The sequence below is a fragment of the Dendropsophus ebraccatus genome, chromosome 3, assembly GCF_027789765.1.
Source record: "Dendropsophus ebraccatus isolate aDenEbr1 chromosome 3, aDenEbr1.pat, whole genome shotgun sequence".
Taxonomy (NCBI): Eukaryota; Metazoa; Chordata; class Amphibia; order Anura; family Hylidae; genus Dendropsophus; species Dendropsophus ebraccatus.
The window spans coordinates 113,405,709-113,430,405 of record NC_091456.1 but is presented as its reverse complement, the minus strand read 5'-3'; the positions used below and the strand labels follow the sequence as shown (position 1 = coordinate 113,430,405).

At 44.3% G+C, this 24,697-nt stretch overlaps 1 protein-coding gene across 9 annotated transcripts in view; it reads left to right on the top strand.

Moving 5' to 3' along the window:
• LOC138785982 (phospholipid-transporting ATPase IK-like) overlaps positions 1–24,697 on the top strand; it is a 344,961-nt gene that overhangs the window by 262,451 nt on the left and 57,813 nt on the right. For all 9 annotated transcript variants that reach the window (XM_069962531.1, XM_069962533.1, XM_069962532.1 and 6 more), the window contains 3 exons: positions 6–111; positions 3,005–3,269; positions 16,289–16,512. In XM_069962531.1, coding sequence (XP_069818632.1) covers positions 6–111; positions 3,005–3,269; positions 16,289–16,512 — 595 coding nt within the window. The remainder of the gene's footprint in view (positions 1–5; positions 112–3,004; positions 3,270–16,288; positions 16,513–24,697) is intronic.

Here is a 24,697-nt window from a genome sequence, read left to right as displayed (position 1 = left end):
CTAAGGTGTCTTTTGGAAAGTACAAGTGAGTACAGTTTTACAAAAAGTGATATGGGAATTACTGGCGACTCATGCAGTAAAAAGGCGCTGGTCATTACAGGAGACTTTCTGGTGAGATTACAGCGTATATTATTTTTATATTTAGATGTTTATATTAATTTCACTTATGAAATAAGCAGGTAATGTATAGCATTTCGGTCATAAGCTAACCTGGTGCAAGTGAGATACCTGCAATAGCAGAGATAATTACAAAAGAACCAAAACATCGTCAATGTGCATTTAAAACTATAAAACAACTGAAGCTCTCATGGGAAGCCCAATGTGGACCTCCGAATCTAAGTGCCTGGGATATTCCGGCTCACCCCAGATCTATAGGTGGGTCCTCGGCCAAGATCCTCTTCTGATACCACGTAGTTATACAAAAACACTCTTTGATAGAGCGCTGCACCTGTGTGGGCAGCAAAGCGATGTAACTCTCCCAACAGTCAAAAAATCTTTCCACATGAGTCTCCCTTCTCTGCGAAGCCTCCACCCAGTCCATTTTCATAATAAAAGATAGTTTTTCTAGAAACAACCGGAATGGGGGGGCAGTGGGGTGATTCCATGTGTGCAGTATGGTTTTCACGCCCGCAGTAGAGAGCATGTATATGAGTTTTCTGCCACCCGCTGAACAGGGAAACTCCTGTGTGTCTATATAACCAAAAATAGCCCATATTGGGCCCGAGGGAATGTAGTTAACCAAATGTGTGGTAGCAAATGTGGTGACCCGGTCCCAGAAAGAGCGGACGACAGGACACCCCCATAAGCAGTGGTATATGCCCGCCCCTCATTTACGACATCTGAAACAGGAATCCGACTGGTAGAGACCCATTTTGTAACCTCTAACCGGTGAGAGATACGACCTATGAAGCAGTTGGATTTTTATTTATTTTTTTACGTTCTTCTACTTGAAATAAGGCTAGGCAATTTAATTGAAGGATTCCTGTGTGGAAGTCTTCAGTGCAGGAGCTGATGAGACATGAATGTACTGTCCTGTTCTTTAACCCTTTCTGTGCTGCAGCATGTAAGTAACACAAAGTAATTAAGTTCTGAATCACTTACATGCTGCAGCACAGAAAGGCTTGATAACCACAACACTTTATTTATGCCTCATTGGCTTCAGCACTGATGAACTCCGTTCTGAGTCTGCCCGCAAGTTTTAAAATGTGCGGGACTCTGATTCGGAGGTCTCCAGTGCAGGAGCCAAAGCGGCATAAATTTTGCCCTTTCTGTGCCGCAGAATATTATTGATACACTTACACAATTAAATACAGTGCACTGACAGAGTAAGGAACCATTGGCTCCCTACCCTGTACCTGGCAGCAAATAAGTACAATCTGTGAACACAGCCTTAAAGGGGTGGTGTCAAAAAGCAAAGAAGGTAAAAACAGATGTGTACATGTGTATGTATTACTGTGCCAGTTTTGTTCTTCGTGGATCTGTTCACTTCCTGGTTTCCTTTCTAAACGGTTATCCTGCTGTTTGCATTCAATAGTGCAAACATTTTCCCACAACCCCTCTTGCTTGTATGTCACATGAAAACGAACTGCCAGCACTAATGGGACAGATCGTGTGACTACGATTGAACTGAGCATGAATGACCCAAGCTAGTGATATCCTGGCGAGCCATAGCCAAGGGCAACAGGTTATGAAACAAAGCAGGCACATCAGGGAGGGGGGGGATTAGTGAGTCTATATCTCTCAAACAATACATTTTAAGAAATGCTTGTATACTTAAAATATGTTTACTTTAACACTCATGACACCACCCTTTCATTTCAATCAGTAAAAAAAAACGCCTCTAACGCTAGGGAAATGTGTTGCTGCGTCACCCAGCACACTTCCCACACATGTTCCCATACCCTGTGTCCCTACCCAGTATAATGTGTAAACTTACTTTGTAAGGGTATAAACCCACACACCGTATACGCAGCGTATTTACTGCTGCGATACGCAGCAAATATGCAGCAAATACGCAGCAGATTAGATCTAAATAACTGAACACAGCATCAAATCTTCACCATCACATCTGCTGCGTATTTGCTGCGTATACGGTGTGTGGGTTTATACCCTAAGTCCCTACTAGTCATCTGGGTGGTGCCCCGTTCTTAGGTGGTCCCTGTCCCCTGGGCGTTTCAGCGCTGTAATCATGCTTTGCTGTGAGGTCATCCAATGACAGGTGTGCTAATTTTTTCATTACGTACTTATGCACAGTACAGCATGGATAAGACCTGCTATACTGCGCAGGTGAGATGCAAAAAAACATTGGTGCACCTACGTGAGGAGAGGCCCGCCTCTGGATGACCTCACAGCAACGCAGTGCTTTGAACGGGACACGGCTCTTGACACAGAGCTTTACATCAGGGCATTTCCCTAGCATTAGAGGCCTTTTTTTACTAATTGGTTCCCCTTATGGTGCGTTTACACAGGCGAATTATCTGACAGATTTTTGAAGCTAAAGCCAGGAACAGACTATAAACAGGGAACGGGTCATAAAGGAAAGACTGAGATTTCTGCTCTTTTCAAATCCATTACTGGCTTTGGCTTCCAAAATCTGTCAGATAAATCTGCCTGTGTAAACACACCATTAAGCTTATAATCTACTGAGGTAATAGGGCTCAGCTGTAATTCAACACTGTGTTTTCTTTTGGTGTGTTTACACAGAGAGATTTATCTGACAGATTTTTTGAAGCCAAAGCCAGGAACAGACTATAAAGGAAAGACTGAGAGTTCTCCTCTCCTCAAACTCATTCCTGGCTTTGGGTTCAAAAATCTGTCAGATAACTCTCTCTGTGTAAACGCACCATAACCCTGGACAATCCTTCTAAGATTATAATGTATCTGCATGTACAAAAGTAGTTGCCACTGATTATTTTGCTTGCTTACCAATTCTTGTAATATAAACCATTCTCTAATGACTTTGCTTTATCATATGATTTAGCGTTGTAACTCCTTTTCTTTTTAGAGTACATTCATGGATGTATGTAAGGCTCAAGAAATGTCTTTGTGGAAGAAGTTGCTTTTGGCATGCCAAAGGAAAAATGTAACAGATCAGGTCACTGACCTCAAAGCACAAAAGCTGGTGGAATTGGCGTGTCAGTATCAGTCTGTCATATGCTGTAGGATGACCCCAAAACAGAAGGCTGGCATAGTGGAGCTGGTGAAGACCAACAGAAAGGCTACTACACTTGCCATAGGAGATGGTGGAAATGATGTCAATATGTTAAAGAGTAAGAAACCCTTTTTGCAGATAAAGTATTGTACATATACATTAATTGATAAATTGGCAATTATTTATATATTCTAATAGTAATGGTTCATCCACACAATATTTTTACCACATTGTAGATTTTGCCAACATGAATTTTATTACATCAGGAGGGATTATTAACTGAACATGCAGCTAAGCATAACAGGTAAAGCAAGGTTAGATTAGACCCATGTTTTTGTGAGCTTACCGTGAGGCCTAGTGGCAATTAGTGGCTCAGCTACACCATGAATGAGCGGCCTAGGGAGAGTTTTAGCTGCTGTTGTATATTAACCCCTTAGTAACAGATTTGTAAGCTGTAAATTACTTCTATAAAAAAAAAACATGCCTTCCAGTTTGGGTGGGTAATCAAATTAATTGGATCAATTCACCGGGGGGAGGGCTCAAATTCATTGTTTTAAAAAATCACTATATAATTTTCCAAAAATAATCCACACTCAGTCCTGCGGTTGGAGGTAGCAGTCATCAGCCTCTGATGCCTGAGATTGTAACCGCACAGCCATGAGCAGCTCTGCATTTAGCCCAGAAAATCTTCTCCACAAGACTGACCTTTCCCACCCAACAGACATCGAGAACAGCGCTGGGGCAAGGGGCTGTTCCTCTCCCGCTCAGGATGTTCTTTATCCTGCAATGGCAAAGGCCTGACCGGTGAAAACAGGACCAGTTAGGGAGGACACCTGGGCAAGAGCGAAGCACCAGGACCGACACAGTGTACATGGGGTACTGGGGTAGGGCACAGTATACTCTTTACCGGTATATACATACAAGGGAACACTGCCCCCATGTATACAATCAGTGAACTGCCATGGTATATACAGTCAAGGGAACACTACCCCCATGTATACAGTGCACTGCCTTTGGGGGGGGGGGGGTGCAAAGAGGGGACTAACTACTATATGAGCGCACAGAGAAGACCTCCTATACCATATTGAGACAGAGGATGCCTATGTTATATGAGGGCACAGAGCGGCCTGAATTTGGAGTCACATATTGGGCATAACTGCTTATATAGGGCACTGTTACTATTTGAAGCAATACACAATTAAAACAGTATCATAGGCTGCCTGCAAATAGGGAAATGTTCTGTTTATTAAGAAAAAAAATATTTAAATTGAGAATTGTCCATAATGTTAAAAAAATCTAGATTTTCCAGCTCCAGACAGGAGCTGTTCAGAGCAGTAAAAAATCACTATGTAATTGCATCAAAAATTTAATAGTAAAGTGGTGAGTAAGGCACAAACGCTGAGCCACAACTCCTCTTTGACTCTTCATTACAGTAGGAGAGACAGTGCACGGACAAACTACCAAAAGGCAACATGCTCACTAGGGAACTGACAGCTACAGCACACTGTCAGCACCTCAGGTAGGGCCCGGGTGCTGACAAATTCCATTGTACTGTATGCAATCATTTGCTACAAAGTATTGGATTTTAGAAAGTCACATTTTGAGGAAAATGGGGAGTAATTAGATAATAAATTAAAAGGGTAGGAAAAACTGGGAGTAACCAGTCAAAACAATGGAAACTGCAGTTCAATGTTTTCAAGTGTAAAATAATGCTCTTGGGAAGAAGGAATCCTCCAGTACAACCAGGCAGTAGGGAAAGTTAATTGAATGCTGGGCTGTATAGCTAGAGGTATAACCAGTAGGAATGATACAGATACAGTTGATACAGTTATTGTTGATAAGTTAGACGCAGTTGTTATTGCAGTTGATGCAGTTGGCAATAAAATTAATATAAGGCTTAGTAATCTTTGTGCAAAATGTACTTATGCTCACAGCTTAGGAAACAAGATCTGTGGGCCAACGGCCATTACAGTATATCTAGTGATGATTTGGACCTAGTGGCTGTAACAGTCTTGGTCCAAAGACTAATGATTGTGAAATAGCTATACCAGGATATATTTTGTACAGTAAAGACAGAGCAGAGAGAAGATGAGGTGGGATAGCCATTTATGCCAGGGGTAGTCTTAAATTGACAGTCATCCACAATACATAAAAAGAGCTGGAGACTCTCTGGATTTGCATGCAGTCCAAGGCAATGTTCCCACGTAGTAAGACACCTGCTGTTCCATGACCTGGCCGGGTCACGCAACAGCCGGTGTCAGAGAAGATCATTCCAGCCGGTACTGCAGTACCAGCTGGATGATCTTCACTGCCGCTGAATTCGGATGCGGGCGCGATTAATATGAACCTTACATTGTGTGAACATAGCCTAAAGAGGGATCTGTTATTAGCATAGGTGTTACATACCTATAGCCCTCCAGGGCAAACTAAGAACTATGATAACATGTTGATGAATGAAATTACCAAAATGTCATTAAAGGGTGACATTGTAGTTATGGGTGACTTTAACATGCCGAATGTGGATTAAAACCTCCCTTGTGCAATTACATATAAAAGCAATAATGTAATAGAAGCTGTTAGGAACCGGACAGCAAGACAAGACAACACAGTGAGCCCTAAGCTCAGCCCCGCCCACTGTCCTCTACCTATTTGCCACAATCCGCCCTAAGATGGCGGCGAGCAACTGGGCGTCAGTCCCTGCACTGGCTAGGTGGGACACAAAGACAAGACAGACAGACAAAACACAATAAAGAATGGTCGACAGTCCGGGTCACAACAATCGGGCAGCAAAAGTACAAAATCACAATCCAAAGGCGAGGTCAATAAACAGGCAATATGGTCAGGGGCAGGCAGCAAGCAGGAATGGTCAGAAATACAAAGCAGAGTCAGAATAAACAGAGCAAGAATAGCAAACACAGAACCAGGCAGAGGCAAGCTCAATATCCGGCAAGGCACAGGCAGAAGCTGAAATCTTAAATAGGACACCAGGAACCAAGTCCAGAAGATGATAGGAGGGACCAGCTGTCAATCACTGAGGCAAAGGCAGGTTAACTGTTACATGACCAGAGCAAACTTAGAAGCACAGACACGGGTGGGGCAGGGAAAACAATTAGCAGACCAGAAGGAATAAGACACAGTTCAGACAGGGTAAAAACAAGGCAAACTAAACACAGAATAAATGGAAGATTATGGCCAAAATCGCAGTCTTTGGCGCAGAGGTCTAATCTTCGCAGCAGAGGGTGGCACTGATGCCTTTTCAGGCGCGATCATGACATTACCCCCCCTTTTATGAGGGGCCTCCGGACCCTCACAAGATGAACCAGACCTAGGAGGGAAAGGACCTCTAACAATACAGGTCTCAACATCGCTAGAGATCTCATCGTCCGTCTCCCATTCATCAGAATCCGACTCCAAGAGATATGTAACCGGTCTGACAGATCTCCCATAACTGCTCAAATCAATACCAGACACAGATCCAAATTCTGCCTTACATGAGGACACAGACCTAGTACCATCACCAGGACATACAGAGCCAATTTCCACCTTACACAAATTAGCAGACATGGTATCCTCGGCGGGACACACAGAGCCAACTTCCATATTGCCCGAACTTACTGACTTGTTATCAGCGGGACAATGCACAACAACTACACCCACCTGGGCACCCAGATGACCCTCCTGGTAGTCATCTGGACGCTGATGATCTGGCCTTGAAGGACGCTTGGCACAAAAACTGATGAAGTGTCCACTTTCACCGCAATAAAAACATAGTCCGTTCAGTCTTCTGTGTTCTTTACGGGCCAGGGATCTTTTAATTTTGCCCAGTTCTGAAGGTTTCTCCATGGTGACCAGAGGATAAGACATAATAGGCAGAGGCTCAGAGGAGACAGAGGAAGGAACATCAATTACACAGGGGGAATTCTGGCTAGATGTATTTTTACGTTCCCTGAGCGTGCGATCAATAGAAATCGCTAGAGAAATTGCCTGTTCAAAGGAGCTAGGGGTGGGGTGACTAAGCCAAGCCTCTTTAAAGGTCAAAAATGTGTTCAGGTCCCCTGAACACTTGTCAGGCTCCTTGAGCGTGACCACTGGGGTGGCAGGAGTGGTAGCTGGTAGCTGCTGGGCCAATAGCCGGACCTGTTTGGCCAGCTCAGAAACAAGGGTAGCAAGATCTTCCACAGTAGCCATGGCACCAGAGGGGGCAGTATATATATTAGGCCGGATATTCTGTTAGGAACCGGACAGCAAGACAAGACAACACAGTGAGCCCTAAGCTCAGCCCCGCCCACTGTCCTCTACCTATTTGCCACAATCCGCCCTAAGATGGCGGCGAGCAACTGGGCGTCAGTCCCTGCACTGGCTAGGTGGGACACAAAGACAAGACAGACAGACAAAACACAATAAAGAATGGTCGACAGTCCGGGTCACAACAATCGGGCAGCAAAAGTACAAAATCACAATCCAAAGGCGAGGTCAATAAACAGGCAATATGGTCAGGGGCAGGCAGCAAGCAGGAATGGTCAGAAATACAAAGCAGAGTCAGAATAAACAGAGCAAGAATAGCAAACACAGAACCAGGCAGAGGCAAGCTCAATATCCGGCAAGGCACAGGCAGAAGCTGAAATCTTAAATAGGACACCAGGAACCAAGTCCAGAAGATGATAGGAGGGACCAGCTGTCAATCACTGAGGCAAAGGCAGGTTAACTGTTACATGACCAGAGCAAACTTAGAAGCACAGACACGGGTGGGGCAGGGAAAACAATTAGCAGACCAGAAGGAATAAGACACAGTTCAGACAGGGTAAAAACAAGGCAAACTAAACACAGAATAAATGGAAGATTATGGCCAAAATCGCAGTCTTTGGCGCAGAGGTCTAATCTTCGCAGCAGAGGGTGGCACTGATGCCTTTTCAGGCGCGATCATGACAGAAGCCCTTTAAAACAGCTTGTGAGGTCACCAACCAGAGGAAAGAACATTCCAGATTTAGTATTTACTAATAGGGATCAGATAAGGGATCAGATTTAGGTCCAGTGACCACCAGTGAGTATGGTTTGACTTACAAACTGACTGCGTGCAATCCTATACTACAGCCAAAGTATTGAATTTTAGAAAGAGAGATTTTAAGGAAAATGGAAGAGTATTTAACCGAAGGTCATTGATGCACAGATGTCCAGGTCACAATGAGCAGCACTCTCCTCCTCGTCTTCTAAGAGCCATAATACTTTTATTTTTTCAACTACAGGACTTGTTGGGGCATAATTTTTTGTGCCATGACCTCTAGTTTTTATTGGTATCATACTGGTGTAAAAGAAAAATTCTGACCGCCTTTTATACATTTTTTTCTGATAAATATTTTTTTAAAAATCAGCAATCCTGGTGTTTTTTTTTTACTCTTCTCATTTACGCCGTTCACCTTACGGGAATAATATTGTAATCTTTTAATAGATTGGACAAATCTGCACGCTATAATATACATTATTTATTGGGAGGGTATTTTATAAGGGGTTTTTAAATTTTTGCAATATTGATGCCATAGCTGCTTGTCATTATGCCCAGCTTCAGGGACACTGATGAAAGCAGTGCTGATCGCAGCTGCACACATTAAATCCTCTTCATAGCCACAAATGTATATATACATTCCTGCTGCATGGGGCTTCAGCAGCAGGAACACTAATAACCGTATTGTGGACATGAAGGGGTTAAAAAATGAATTCAAAGGGAGAGGTAAAACATCAGGAGCAAGCATTCAGTGGGCAGTACTAAAAAATTGCCATATTAAAGGCAGCTAGATTACATGTACGAGAAATTAGCAAAACCACTATGGTTTACTAGAGATGTTAAAGTGGCACTGTACCCACAATCTGACTCCCCCTTTTAAGGTTAAAATTTAGACGTTGACCCCTCTCTATGGAGAAGAAGTCAAAAACCCAGGTACAGGATGGTTTTTTAATATATTTAGAGTTGTAACCTGCAGTATTACCAACTCGTCACTTATAAATCACGGACACAGACAAGACATTGTATCATGATTATAAGCCTGGATAAAATGGCCCAAGTTTTATTATGGTAATCACATTTTATAGTCAGATAAAATATAGGGTGTTAACAAATGCTAATAAGGCATAGATGAGGCGGTGCTAGTGATTTCGATATTCAGTCATGCGCAATGGCATCTATATAAGTATTCATTATTATTATTATTCAAAAAGGTCAAAAAGGTTAGAACAATACATTCTTTGCAATGATACTTTCACATTATTCCCACTGTAACAGACAGTCAACTTTTCTCTGAGAATGGCCTTGAACGCTGATAAAGATGTCTCTGAGGGAAATAGTTCTTGAGACAAAACATTCTTTCTAGTGTCCATATCAGAAGTTTTCCAAGGTAAGAAATGTCCCAACTATACGTTAACCCTATCAGGGACTCTCTAATGTGCTGGAGCTTCTAAGCAAGAGGCCTATATATATGTGTAGTCATATAGGTACGGTGCAGGTAGGTAAAATCGCATATCCTGGCCTTATCACCCCAAACCACTTGTACCTTCGGATAGCTGCTTTTAATCCAAGATCTGTCCTGCGGTTCATTTGGCAGGTGATGCAGTTATTGTCATAAAAAATTACTTTTAAAATTGCAGCTCCGTGCCCTATCTGTGCCCTAACTTTGCACCACCCCTCCGTCCCTCCTCCCCACCCTCCTCATCATTAGGAATGCTCCAGGCAGATTGCTTCCTATTCCCCACCTGTGTTACCACAGCACATGGGCTGGATCATTAAGACACCTGTGCAATGTTCAAACAGTAGTAAATGTTCCAGTGGCATTCCTAATGATGAGGAGGGCGGGGAGGAGGGACGAAGGGGTGGTGCAAAGTTAGGGCACAGATAGGGCACGGAGTCTTACCAAGACTTGACAAAGCGCTGAGGCGCGAAACAGTTGTCTGCTACACGCTCCCACACCCTTGCCACCGCTCCCTCCCTGTGATGTCTGAATAAACGCACAAAGAGATCACTTCATCCGGTGAGTGCTTGGACTTATTTTATATTTTACACTGTAAGGCATAAGCGAAATTTGGGGGGTGCAGGGGGGCAGTGGCTCCTGGGCCCACACTGGCAGGGGCCCACTGAGGTCTCAGAGGTTAAAAAGCTATTTCTTTTGCAGACAGCCTGCAGAGCGATGAGGAAGGACCTGTGGTGATGTCATAAGGGGGCGGGGCTGAGAAGATGCTGGTGCATGAATGACATGTGATCATTGTCCTCTTATATCTTCTCCTGTAATGTGATAGATAGATAGATGATAGATAGATAGATAGATAGATAGATAGATAGATAGATAGATAGATAGGAAATGGATATCTAGCAGCTCATCACATATCTTGGATTGTACATGTATGATCACAACCAGCTCACCCCTTTGAGGCTATGTTCACACTGCGTATGTTTCTGCACGTAGTTTTGAGGTTGATGCGTTCGCTTGAAAGTATACGATATACGCCCGCACAGTGCACACTACGTATTAGCTTACGGCCGGATCGTATACGGCGCCATGAAAAATGAACAAGACCATTTTTTGAGGACGGAAATGTTGAAACTCACGGCCATGGATTTCCATGCGGTCTCGTACAAAGTACTTATTTCAGCCAAATTGAACTTGATTTTTCAATCCAAAAGGTTCTGTGGTTTTTATTGGGCTGGGCGAAGATTTCCAAGTAAATGACCTTTTTTAGATCGCTTCGAATCAAGCTAGGGAAGCATAGCTATACTACGGGCGTATGTTCGCTGTTCGTACGCATCCGGCCGCATGTCGATTTTTCCCACGCCCCTAGATTTAGCCACACATGTACGCTGGCGTACGAAACGCGGCCGGACTCATACGCAGTGTGAGCATAGCCTTAATGTCTAAAAACTTATTACCTTTACCACTATTATTTTTAGGCAAAGATAATCTGGTTAAAAGGGTTCTCCAGAATTAAGAAAAAAAAACATAGTTGCTTTCTTCCAAAACCGCGCCACCCCTGCTCTTAGGTTGTGTGTGGTATCACAGCTTGGCACTATTCACTTCAGTCGAATACCACACACAAACTGAGGATAAGAGGGGTGCTGTCTGTGGAAGAAGGCAGCTATATTTTTCTAATCTTAAGCACTTTAAAATTTTTTGTGGTTCTATATATGAAATGTACAGAAGCCTCTTACACTGCTCTTTATCCTTATCCACTATGAGTAATGTAGAAGAATATTCCCTTTATTATTCAGATAGCCTTTGTCACCTGCTGAGGTTCCCTATGGGTAAGGTTGGTTGGGGGCCCACTCAGATTCACTCGCCCCCCCTAGACTGAACCCCTAGCTACGCCCCTGCTGTAAGGGTTAAACTGCCAGCAATAAATAAAGAAGCTGACACACACACACACATCCATCCATCCTGACACTGCACTATCCTGTCCCACAGTGACCCCTTCCCTACACACATCCATCCATCCAGGCCCTGACACTGCACTGCATCTAGTGACCCCCACCCTTTCCCATCCAGCTCAGCCCTAATGTAATAAGAGACAGCGGGACTTACACGTTACTCTCTTCCTCTGTATCAAGGAGAGGGAGTCACTGTGCTGCTGCTGGCTGTGTGCAGAGCTGAAGAGGATTCTCAGAGCAGCCGGGGAATATGGGAAAGTTCATGTTGCTCTGCTCTCCTCTTCCTGCTCTAGATCGTGGCCCACTGGAGTCAGAGCTTGAGGGGTCCCCCGCTACCCTGGGCTCCTGTGCAGCCGGAGAGCTGCACAGGCATATGTCCCCCACTGAGCTAGAGGCTCCTTACACCCTGCCCCCACACAGAACAGCACTGCTGCAGCTTTCAAAGCAACAGGGCACTATATACACCTAGCCCCTGTCAGAATTAGGCTGCTGACAGATGTATTCTGTGTCTGGTGAAACTGATGCCCCCCTTAGGCTTGTGCCCAGGGCAGCTGCCCCTCCTGCACCCCCCTCCCTACTCCCCTCTGTACAGTAATGGAAGGATGGGAAACACAAGTGTGGTGAGCCGGGGCAGCTTGTTGGGAGTAGTAGTTACTGATAGCAGGTTTAGCCCAGTTAGTCAATGGCCAGGTGTTATGTCACGGTTATGGCACGAGGGGAGCTGACTAACTGACGGGCATCTGTCCAAGCGGGACCCCGTTACACCATGCGATTCTTCGTTGTCCTTAGTCGAGGCACCAATAACCAGACCAATGCCAGGGTTCAGAAACAACGGTAGTTGTACGTTTATTAACTCGGTGGTTACTAATAGCAACAGTCTCTCTCTCTGGACGCAGCCAGGATTGAAGTAAACCTAAATATAACTGATGGTAGTAGATAATTCTGCAATAGGCCGTGGTATAGTAGCGTCACGTTAAGTGAGGGACAATTAAATGATGGGCGTAGTAGTCACAGGAGTACGATGCCAGGTAAACAGGATGAACAGGAAACTTGCTGTTAACAATAACGGAGCGGCTGCGACTGGAAACAATACCCAGATCTTAGATAAATTAGAGAATTGAAGAGTCAGGATGATCTGGACTAGACAGGAATACTTCAGACCAACAATAGATAGGATACTGCAGGGTTGTGGCGTCCCTTCCTGAGGAGACGTAAGGAAACACTTCCTTCCCCCTTGAAGGTAGAGGGAAGTCTCTAGAAAAAGGGGTGTGACCAACTGATCCCAGCCAGAGCTCAACAGCTGTTATGGTTACTATGGCAGACGGGGAGATCACGTGATACCAGGCTAGTTGCATCATCACACTACTAACAAATAAACCAATATGGATGAGAAATATGAGTAATACCAAACTTGAACACTGGGGGGTGACATAACACTAACAGTTTTTTAGTGGCCATTATTCCTTTCAGAACAGATACAGTCAGAATATAAATAAATACAGATACAGACTTATCATTAGGGAAAAACCTTCTGTTCTGGGCCACTACATACCTCCCCACTAAAAATGAGCCGTATGGACAAGTGTGAGTGTTGAAGGCGACTATGTGTGGCAACTACTGTGTGTTGGGACAAAACAGGGATGGACAAACAATGGAGACACAAGGAAAGGAAACATAAAAGACAAAAATACTCTGAGGTCTTGAAGAAAAAATGGCCCAAATAATCTTTCCACTTGCAAATATGAATACACAATATATGATGAAACTACAATACTCTTTAGAAAATGTACTCTTTCTCTGAGATTATCTATATAAACTTGCTTCTTACTCAGAGGAGAAGAAAAATTCATGACTCTGACATGAAAACAAACTTTGGTTACTATAATGCATTAGTTAACTCTATAAACCATATACTTTTTGAAAAGTGCTTTAGGAAGAACTGAACAAGTGTCTCTGTTTTAGGAGAGTCTCTTTTTAGCAATGAAGACCATCGTCCATGAAAAGGCTCTGAGAATAGGCACTGAAAAACTGTATAGCAACTGAGTGTCCTTTCAGCTCATGGCTGGATAGTATATAACAAGAGAGCTTGGTCAGAAGGACCAGGCGCAAAGCTTAAATGTTACATAACTTCCTTAAACTAAGGCAACATGGTGAATACAATAACATATATATATATATATATATATATATATATAGCATATAAACAATCAAAACAAGGAAACACTGGAACAGTCAGTTTGGCCACCTTGGTCCTGCTTCCGAATGAAGCCTAATAGGAGGAGGCAGGAGGATCCCCGGTGGTCTTTTTCTTCTTCTCCCAGGGATAGTAGTAGCGTGAGGGTGCTGGAGCAGGAGCATCATTCGACGCAGTAGTGACCACAATGCTGTGCGTCACCATAGTCATAGGAGAGATGATGGGGGCCATGTGATAGATGACTGTAGTGGTGGAGGTGGCGGCTTTAGCCACAGCGGTGAAAGCAGTAGTATTAGCTGCTGTGGCCTGCCCGCTGTAGTGGGAGCTGAGGGAGCAGCGGTGGGCATGGCGATTGCAGCTTTAACGGCAGGTGGCAGGACTGAGAGGGCCTGCTGAATCTCCTCTATCAGCTGCAGGATCTTTGGCTCTTGCCCGAACACCCATTGGGGAAGGGGCGGCAAATCACGCCCTGGAGGCCACCACTGACCTGGGGATATGGAGGCTTTGACAGAATTCTCCCCTTTAGGGCCAGGGACTGAGGACAGAGGTGTCGGTCCACTTACGATCAGGTCGCCCTCCGGTGATGTGAACCCTCCGGTGGAGAAGGCAAACTCGGAAGCGCCGGAGCGTTCGGGTCCCGGTGAGACGCTGGCGTCTGACGCAGGCTCCTCGCCTGGACCAGAGGAGGCCGGAGTGAAGGCCCGGCTGAGGCTCTCGGGCAGGTCAGACATAACAGGTGCTGAGGCTGCAGACAGGTGCTCCTCGTAGGTCGCCATCTTGCTGCGCACTGGCGGGCTTTTTAGGAAGTGGAGGGAGGAGCGTAAAGACTGGAAGCTCCGCTTACCGTTCTGCCCAGCAACAGTGACGTCAGCAGACTGAGGAAGCCAATCAGGAGGAGTGCTAGTAAAGTCTATGGCGCCTGGCGATTCCCGCGCTTTGGCAGTGCAGCGGTTAACCCCCTCCTCTCCGGGTTATGGCACAGTCATAAATTCACATTCACAACTCCCATGACAATTTGGCCAATTGTCCACTCTAGTAACAACCCCTGAGGCAAAGTCTTTCTGGGGTTTGTAGTACACTTTCGGGGATATCCAGAGTAGGCACACTGTATTCAGAATCCTGTTCGTGGATGCCAAAATTAGCATGTGGTGTGCCGGGGCAGCTTGTTGGGAGTAGTAGTTACTGATAGCAGGTTTAGCCCAGTTAGTCAATGGCCAGATATTATGTCACGGTTATGGCACGAGGGGAGCTGACTAACTGACGGGCATCTGTCTAAGCGGGACCCCGTTACACCATACGATTCTTCGTTGTCCTTAGTCGAGGCACCAATAACCAGACCAATGCCAGGGTTCGGAAACAACAGTAGTTGTACGTTTATTAACTCGGTGGTTACTAATAGCAACAGTCTCTCTCTCTCTGGATGCAGCCAGGATTGAAGTAAACCTAAATATAACTGATGGTAGTAGATGATTCTGCAATAGGCTGTGGTATAGTAGCGTCACTTTAAGTAAGGGACAATTAAATGATGGGCGGAGTACGATGCCGGGTAAACAGGATGAACAGGATACTTGCTGTTAACAATGAAGGTGCGGCTGCGACTGGAAACCATGTCCAGACCTTAGATAAATATGGGAATTGAAGAGTCAGGATGATCTGGACTAGACAGGAATACTTCAGACCAACAATAGATAGGATACCGCAGGGTTGTGGCGTTCCTTCCTAAGGAGACGCAAGGAAACACGTCCTTCCCCCTTGAAGGTAGAGGGAAGTCTCTAGAAAAAGGGGTGTGACCAACTGATCCCAGCCAGAGCTCAACGGCTGTTATGGTTACTATGGAAAACGGGGAGATCACGTGATACCAGGCTAGTTGCATTATCACACTACTAACTAACAAATAAACCAATATGTATGAGAAATATGAGTAATACCAAACTTGAACACTGAGGGGTGACATAACACTAACAGTTTGTAGTGGCCATTATTCCTTTCAGAACAGATACAGTCAGAATATAAATAAATACAGATACAGACTTATCATTAGGGAAAAATCTGTTCAGGGCCACTACACAAGGGTGCATAGAGACTGCAGGGAGCAGGAAGGAATGAGCAGGGCAGATGTGGGCACATACATGCAGCACTCTTTGTCCAGGGAGAGAGGGGTTACAGCTATGAAGAAATTATCTCCACAGTCCTGTTCCCTGATGGAAGCCCCAGCCTGAAGTGGATCTGCTATGATTTGGAAGGTGACAGAGTCTTCCTGGGCCTTGGTGCAGGGCCGTAGTCCCCGCTGCGCAGACCATCCCCTCCCCCACTCCCCATCCCACCCAGTAAAGTGAGCTCTTAAACAAAAGCAATGCTCTTAAACCAAGTTACAATTTTAAAAAACTGTGAGCTCTTCTTGCAAAATGATCTCAATCAAAGTTACTCTTGAAACCAAGAACCATTATTATTATTATTATTATTATTGTTGTTGTTGTTGTTATTGTTATTATTATTATTACTACTGTACTTAAATATATCTATATAACTTATTTTCCAGCTGCTCATATTGGTGTAGGCATCATTGGAAAAGAAGGCATACAAGCTGTTCTTGCTAGTGATTTTGCATTGGCACAGTTTTCTTATCTCCGGAAGTTGCTTTTTTTCCATGGACGTTTATCCTATATGCGTACTTCAAAGTTTCTGTGCTTTTACAACTACAAGACATTTGCAAGTCTTTTTCAAAATTTCTGGTTTGGTTTCTTCAACGGATTCTCTGCTTTGGTAAGTAATTCAATTCTGAAAAAAGAAAAAAAAACTGAGGCAACACCGTATTAGTCCTGTGGCGTCCTAAGTTTAAACTTAAAAAGAGGTGACATCTGAGTGCTGATAGTTGTGCTGATAAGTGTTCTTGCAGTGCTAAGGCTACGTGCACACGTAGCAAAAGTGGCGGAATTCCGTGGCGGAGAATGCTGCCAGCCTCCCTATGTGAGGCTCACGCGCCTTCTCTCCCTGCGCTGAAGAATGAACATGTTCATTCTTCAGCCCAGAGAGAGGAGCCACGCGAGCCCCCCATACACTGTCATTTTGTCAGGGAGACTGGAGGCATCTCTGCCACGGAATTCTGCCACTTTTGCTACGTGTGAACGTAGCCTTAAACTAGAGATGAGCGAATTTCTCAGTTTCACAGCACTGGATCCATCTTTTCCCAGCACCTGGGGAGGAGCAGCACAGAGCACAGCAGACTTAAAAGCTCACTCATTTACTCATCTCTAGCTAACCTATTAAGGGGTGAGGTATATATGAGTATGTTTACGCAGTATGTTCACGTTATTTCGCACATTTCCTCACAGTTTTTTAGTCTCATGTACTAAATTTACATGTACTGTCATATCATTCATGTCACTTCTTTAGGCTTCTTCAGGCAACAATTTTCAACGCCTGTTATTTGATACTTAAAATAACGGCTGTTATTTTGAGTATTAAATAACAGCGTTGTTTAACATACTTCGGCAGCCGTCATTGCAATCATGGCCATTGCTACATTATTTAAGTTTAGGTTGAATGATTGGCATGTTCAACACCCTTTTGGGTGTGGGTATTTTTAAAGGTCTATTGAATTTTGATAAAAAGATGGTGAAAGAACAGCTTAAAAAAAATTTCATGTGTGAACGACTTGTTTGCAAAATAATGTTCAGTAATAAATGTCCTGAACATTAATTTGATGCCTGCAAGTGTGGTGACTGCCCTGGCGGTAAGCAGAGACAGACGGCCGGTCACAAGTTAGGTGGAACAGCGTGACTCAACGGGTGTAGGGGTTGGCCGAGGTATAGCCCTGCCCGATGGTATTTTGTAGTGACGCCAGTGCCGGTTGGGCACACAGGTATGCTGGCACACCTGTTTCTATTTTGAGTGGGCTAGCTATACCTTTTCACCTGTGGACAGTGACCTGACTGGCTGCTTCGGGGTCCCTTGGGCAATTATCACAGTGGTCCGGAGTGGAGTACTGACCCACCCGGACTATTGGCACTGCCACCCACAGAAAGGGGAGATGACCCAAGGAAAGTGTAATTACTGTGTCGCTGCTTTATGAAGAACCACAGAGTCCCGTTAGAATAAAAATACTCTTGTTTACTGTGAAGATACTTGATACAGAAGAGTACAATATACTTTCAGCTTAATATGTTACTTTTATACTTTAGAGTCCAGATCTGTACTGAGAGTGAGAAGGTGAAACAGCCATGCTGGCTGGGTTGCCTTCTGAGATATAGAAGAAGTTCAGGAGAGTAGAGAGGAGCATGTCGAAAGAGTCCCAACCCAAGTAGTACTGTGCTCTGCCGGAACTTTAAAAGGTAGAATAAGTAGAATACTTGAAAGTAGAGAGAATACTTGTGCCCGTGTTTTGACTCTTTGGTCTTTGCACCACCTATTGCCCACCAGTGTCGGGTGACCAGCCCTAGAGGGTTACACAGACCTTGTTACCTTGGATGAGCAGAGTGGTCAGAGTTCTCTGATTACACCCGCGCTGCGAGATAGAGTGCTTAGGCTTCTAGCAACTTTGCTCTATCTGGATCAGTTCCTTTTACTTTTTGTGGATACTGTCCTGCACTGTGTTACGATGTCCACGGCGTGGGTTGGGATGATCCCTGACTTGTCCTCTCTAGTAGTGACTTAACACTGCATAGTGTGTAATAGGGTTGCTTGATGGAAAACTGTGTCTAGGTACTGTGGACCTGGCAGGAGCCAGGGCCCAAATAGACTACTGTAGGGAGCATACTGTCTTGCGTCATTCCCCTACAGAATCCAAGGCAAAAGACCTCACACTTCCTCTACCCATGTTACTTCCTTCCTACAGCATGTGCAAACTGTGCTGTGAGTGGGTGAGGAGTGCGTGTGTAAGATGTAAGGAGAAAATTGATAGGTTTAGAAGAAGAAAGAACTCTCATTGGTGTACACATCCATGTGGTACATAAGAAAACAATAACCCTTTAGTTCCTACAGCTGTGCAATATCTGGACACAAATATTTGTAACAACAACATCTAGTGGTAAAACTTTGGTACTACTACATTACCACTTACACTTTTAATTACAGACTTTTGCGAAGGGTGTACCCAACAGCAACACCCGTGTTGGGACACACTTACTCCCCCACTTTGTAAAAGCCATCCACGGCATAACACCTTGAGGAAAAGGCTGGATGTAAAGTTTAAGGCACAGCATGGGTTATAACATGCCATCATATAAAATCACATAGAAAACTTTGTTTTGGGCAATAATGAAATCGTCTACAATAAAAGCTGGAGTACTGGATGCAGCTGTCCGTATACACCCTGATTCTTGCAAGACAGGGGAAATTGGGAAATGGGATTACGGCTAGGCCAGGTGCAGGATCTTGAACAGGAGCATTGCAAAAATTAGGGACACTCAAAACAAACTTGGAGCCAGCATAGCTCAACAAAGAGCTCAGCCAAGCTGTTTCAGGGACAGCAAAGCGTCCTTTCTTCAATGTCAATGACACGCTTTTCTAGTGTTTCTGGGAGCGCTGTCAATGAGGCCGTACCTTGGTGGGTCGGTGCTGCGGCTGTGCAGGCTGCAAAGGCCGGGTTTCTCGTCGCAGACAAAGCGCCATAGGTGAAGCCGTTTCTGCCTCGGCAGCTGGGGTGGAAATGGCCACGATATAGGTAATCTGTGGCTGGATCTCTCAGTGAATCCGCTGTGAAGTGCCGGGAGCCTTGTGCGAGATTTCTGTTATTACTTCTGACTAATAGATCCTAGCCATGTCCGGCTAAAACACTACACATAGGCACAACTCTATTGTAGGCTTAGAGAAGCTCACCGCTGCCAGCTCTAGGTGTCTCGAGGTAAAACCAGGAGATGCAGGATAATGTAGAGGTTTCCCAGCAGTAGCCGTCTGGGACAAGAAGACCTTGGATGAGTCCGGTGCAGGTGACATGCACAGTGGTAGCAAATGCCGCTTAGTATGTAACCATAGTACTGAACTCAAATACCCACTAACTATGAAGATCTAAATTAAAACATAACTTTTATTACTTATACTAATAAATGAATGTGCGAAACTAAGATTAAAAACTGAATGGAGTAGCTCAGTGTCTAAATCAGTGTTTGTACGGTGTGTATTGTAAATACAATTAGATTGATTGTGTTGTATGTCTCTCAGTAGACGCAGTTTCTTGTACTAGATACAGCAGATCGCTTGGTATACAAATAATTGGTCAGATTGATCTGTATACTAATAGCCGTCTAGGTGTCTTGGGAAAACATAGTTCCTAACCCACAGCTGAAAATACACCTTCAGGATATATAGTCTATTTATGTAACATCAGTGAAAATTTACAGTGTTTTGAAGAATTATACACTGTGTGAGTATGCACTCAGATGAATGGTGTTCAAGTATGACAGTGGCAGACAGAACCTATCAAGCTCATCAGTACCTGATAGTGTGGTTGCCAATTACTGTATCGCAAAATAATGTTTGCTAATGATGTAAGGTATTCAGGTTCTGTCTACTTTTGATGCTGCATTCACACTGATGCAAATAATTTGTCGCTGTTGTGATCAACACACATATAGTGCTTTCATAAAGCGATGGTGGGAACACCTCCTTGTACATCGCTGTATTGCACGGAATAGATGTATTCTCACAATCAATCAGGTTCTGTCTACTTTTGATGCTGCATTCACACTGATGCAAATAATTTATCGCTGTTGTGATCAACAAACATATAGTGCTTTCATAAGCGATGGTGGGAAAACCCCCCTTGTACATCGCTGTATTGCACAGAATCAATGTATTCTCACAATCAATCAGTGTTTGTTGCTGTTGTTGCGATCTGATATATTATGACAGGTAATATTGCTGCTAGAGTTCTGTATTCACACACCGTAGTGGTATTGTGACAGCACGGCACCGCGGCCGACAGCGCCGGGGTGAACACCGCCAAATAACGCTATAGTAGGGGCAACCCGTGTGTTTATCATTAGTATGTAACCATAGGCGGTATATTACAGTGAAGATTTATTACAAGCAACGCGTTTCGGCTCTATAATAAGGCAGAGCTTTCCTCAGGCATCCAAGGTCTTCCTGTCCCAGACGGCTACTGCTGGGAAACCTCTACATTACTCTGTGCCCATATAATAGCATTAGGCGGACGTCCTTTCCAGTGGATTCAGGACTTGTCACTAACAGCCCCAGCTGAGCCATGATGCCTGGAAAGGGCCCCTTAGCCGTATCCACAGTATCCTAACTTAACCACGCTCTCCAACTAAAGTCTATTAAAGTAAAGTGTGTGGGAACCTTGTCTGTATTTTGCCCCCATACCGGAGTGATTATTGCCTTAAACAGAACAGTATTGTACTTTTAACTGTGAGATGTACTTCAACTGGACTTTTGCTTTAAAGGGTTAGTAAAAGCTATTCCTGGTTTATTTTAAATCCAGTCTCAGTTTTCCATTTGCACTCACACCTGCAGTCGTGCAAGGCTCAATTTTCTAAACTGCACTACAGCAACTACAACTACAACCCAGGGGAGCCAGGTGGTGTTTAGCTGGGGAAGATGTTGTGTATGGCTTGGGCACTTGTAACGGTGGGCCCCCGGGCAACTGCCGAGAACTGGGCCAAGCTCGGATCTCGGCAGTTAACCCTGTAGGTCCTGTGATCTGTGTGAGTACAGCACCTATAGTGCTACGGGAAGGGAGAATCTTCCCTTCCTCCTCCATCGGGGCTGTGTGGTGAGATCGCACAGTCCTGATGGAGCTTTGATGTCAGGGGGCTTCCCCGAAGCCTCCTGATGTCCCAGCTAAGGTGGCTGATCAGGCTCAGCCTAAGGCTGAGTCTGATCAGCTTTGCCTTTTACAGGCATAGTGCATTGCAGTGCTGATGAGCACTGCAATGCAATATGCCTGTAATCAGGCAATTTTACAGTAAAGTTCCCATGGTGGGACTAAAACAAAAAGTGTAAAAAAAAAAAACAACACAAACACACACAAAATACATTTATAATAAAATAAAATTTACATATAAGCCCCATAGCCCCCAATACAATAATAAATGTAAATATTACATGTAATACAAATATTACAAGAACCCCTTAGTGACCGCCAAGACGTATTTTCACGGTGGTCACTAATGGGCTTTATTCTGATACGTACGCTTTTTAGCGACGAACGTATCCGAATGCTCTGCCGCCCCCTTGCGGCAGCAGAGCGGGGGATTAGCTGTCAGTGTGACAGCTGATCTCCCCCTGAAACTACCTGGAGCGGCGGGGAGTTTAACCCATTGAATGTCGCTGTCATATCATGACAGCGGCATGTAATGGGTTCCGGTGGCTGCTCACGAGTCCTGTGGCACCGTCCGGTCCATCGATGATCTCCATAGTAATCCCAGGGGCCTAATGAAGGCCCCCCAGGATTTCCATGGATATGCTATCAGGCTGACAGGCATGGCTATGCAGATTGTCAGCATGTCAACATGATGCATAAAGTAGTAGTGCAATGTATTGTATCAGTGATCACAGATCACTTTACAGTATTTCACTAGTGTACAGTAATGTACGCTAGTGTAAAAGTAAAAAAAAAAGTGCACCAAAACACAAAACATCCCCCCCAGCCCCCTCATAATAAAAATGCATTATATTCCCTATACACTATAAACCGTTATATAAAACAGATCAAAATCACAAAACCTATACATGTTTGTTATTGCCACGTCCGTAACAACCCAATCTATAAAACTAAATCATTAAATATGTGGCACGACACACACTGTAATTTAAAAAAAAAAAAAAAAAAAAAAAAAAACAGCAACAGAATTGCTGTATTTTATCAATCCCCTTTAGAAAATACATCATAAAGGAGATCAAAAAGTCATATACATATAAAACTTGGTATGAATAGAAACTACAGATCTTCCCACAAAAAATGAGCCCAAAACCAGCTCTGTCGTGCAAAAGATAAGAACACTATTGATCTTGCAATGTGGTGACAGTTTTGCGGGTTTTTGTTAGGAAGATAGCCGCCATTACCTGTAACCACCCCAGATTGCCACAGACTGCCCATAACCCCCTCAATTGTCTATCACCACCCCAGATTGCCTGTAACCACCCCAGATAGCCAGTAAATACCCCCAGATTGCCCATAACCACCCCCAGATAGCCAGTAAATACCCCTAGATTGCCTGTAATCACCCTAGATTGCCACAGACTGGCCGTAACCACCCAAGATTGCCACAGACTACCCGTCACCACCCCACATTGCCCATCACTACCCCAGATTGCCCATCACTACCCCAGATAGCCAGTAACCAGCCCAGATTGCCCGTAACCACCCCAGATTGCCTGCAACCACCCCAGATTGCCAGTAAACACCCCCAGATTGTCTGTAAACCACCTCCAGATTACCTGTAATCTCAATTTTTTTAAATTTTTCTAGCAACTTTGTTATTCTAATAATCGATACTAGCTGCAGTTTTGCTTCAGCAAAATGACACTCCTTCCTTTCTGAGCCCTGCTGTGTGCCCATACAGTGGTTTATGTCCACATATGGGGTACAGTTGTAGGAGAACCTGCGTTAAAATTTTGGGGTGCGTCTTCTCCCCTGTTCCTAGTGAAATTGAGAAATTTCAAACTAAACAAACAAAATTTTATTTTTTCATTCTTACAGTCTAATTTTGAATACTTTTCTCTAATGCCTGTGGGGTCAAAATGCTCACCACACCCGAAGATGAATTCTTTGAGGGGTGTACTTTCTAAAATGAGATGACTTGGGGGGGGGGGGGGTTATTCTGCTGACACTACAGGGGTACTGCAAACGCACCTGGCGGTCAGAAACTTCTTCAGAAAAATCTGCACTGAAAATGCTAATTGCCGCTCCTTCCCTTCTGAGCCCTGCTGTGTGTCCTTACAGTGGCTTATGCCCACATATGGGTAACCATTGTACTCAGGAGAACCTGCGTTACAAATTTTGGGGTGCTTTTCTCTCCTGTCCCTTATGAAATTGAGAAATTTCAAACTAAACAAACATATTATTGGAAAAAATAAATTTTTTCATTCTTACTGTCTAATTTTGAATACTTTCCTCTAATACTTGTGGAGTCAAAACGGTCACCACACCCCGAGATGAATTCTTTGATGGGTGTGCTCGGATCTCGGCAGTTAACCACGTAGGTGCTGCGATCTGTGTGAGTACAGCACCTATAGTGCTACAGGAAGGGAGAATCTTCCCTTCCTCCTCCATCGGGGCTGTGCAGTGAGATCGCACAGTCCTGATGGAGCTTTGATGTCAGGGGGCTTCCCCGAAGCCTCCTGATGTCCCAGCTACGGTGGCTGATCAGGCTCAGCCTAAGGGCCCTATTCCACCGGACGATTATCGTTTGCATAATCGTTAACGATTAACGATCTCAAACGACCGCTATTGCGAAAGACCTGAAAACGTTCGGTCATTTCCATGAAACGATAATCGTTACTTATGATCGTAATTGCGATCGTTTCTCTTCGCTATTTATTCGCTATTGCGTTCGTATCTATTGCGAACGACCGAACGATGTCTTATTCAATGCGAACGATTTGCGAATGAGCAACGATAAAAATAGGTCCAGGTCTTATAAAGCGATCAACGATTTCTCGTTCGGTCGTTAATCGTTAACTGCATTTCAACCGAACGATTATCATTCAGATTCGAACGATTTAACGATAGTCTGAACGATAATCGTCCGGTGGAATAGGGCCCTATGGCTGAGTCTGATCAGCTTTGCCTTTTACAGGCATAGTGCATTGCAGTGCTGATGAGCACTGCAATGCAATATGCCTGTAATCAGGCAATTTTACAGTAAAGTCCCCATGGTGGGACTAAAACAAAAAGTGTAAAAAAAAAACAACACAAACACACACAAAATACATTTATAATAAAATAAAATTTACATATAAGCCCCATAGCCCCCAATACAATAATAAA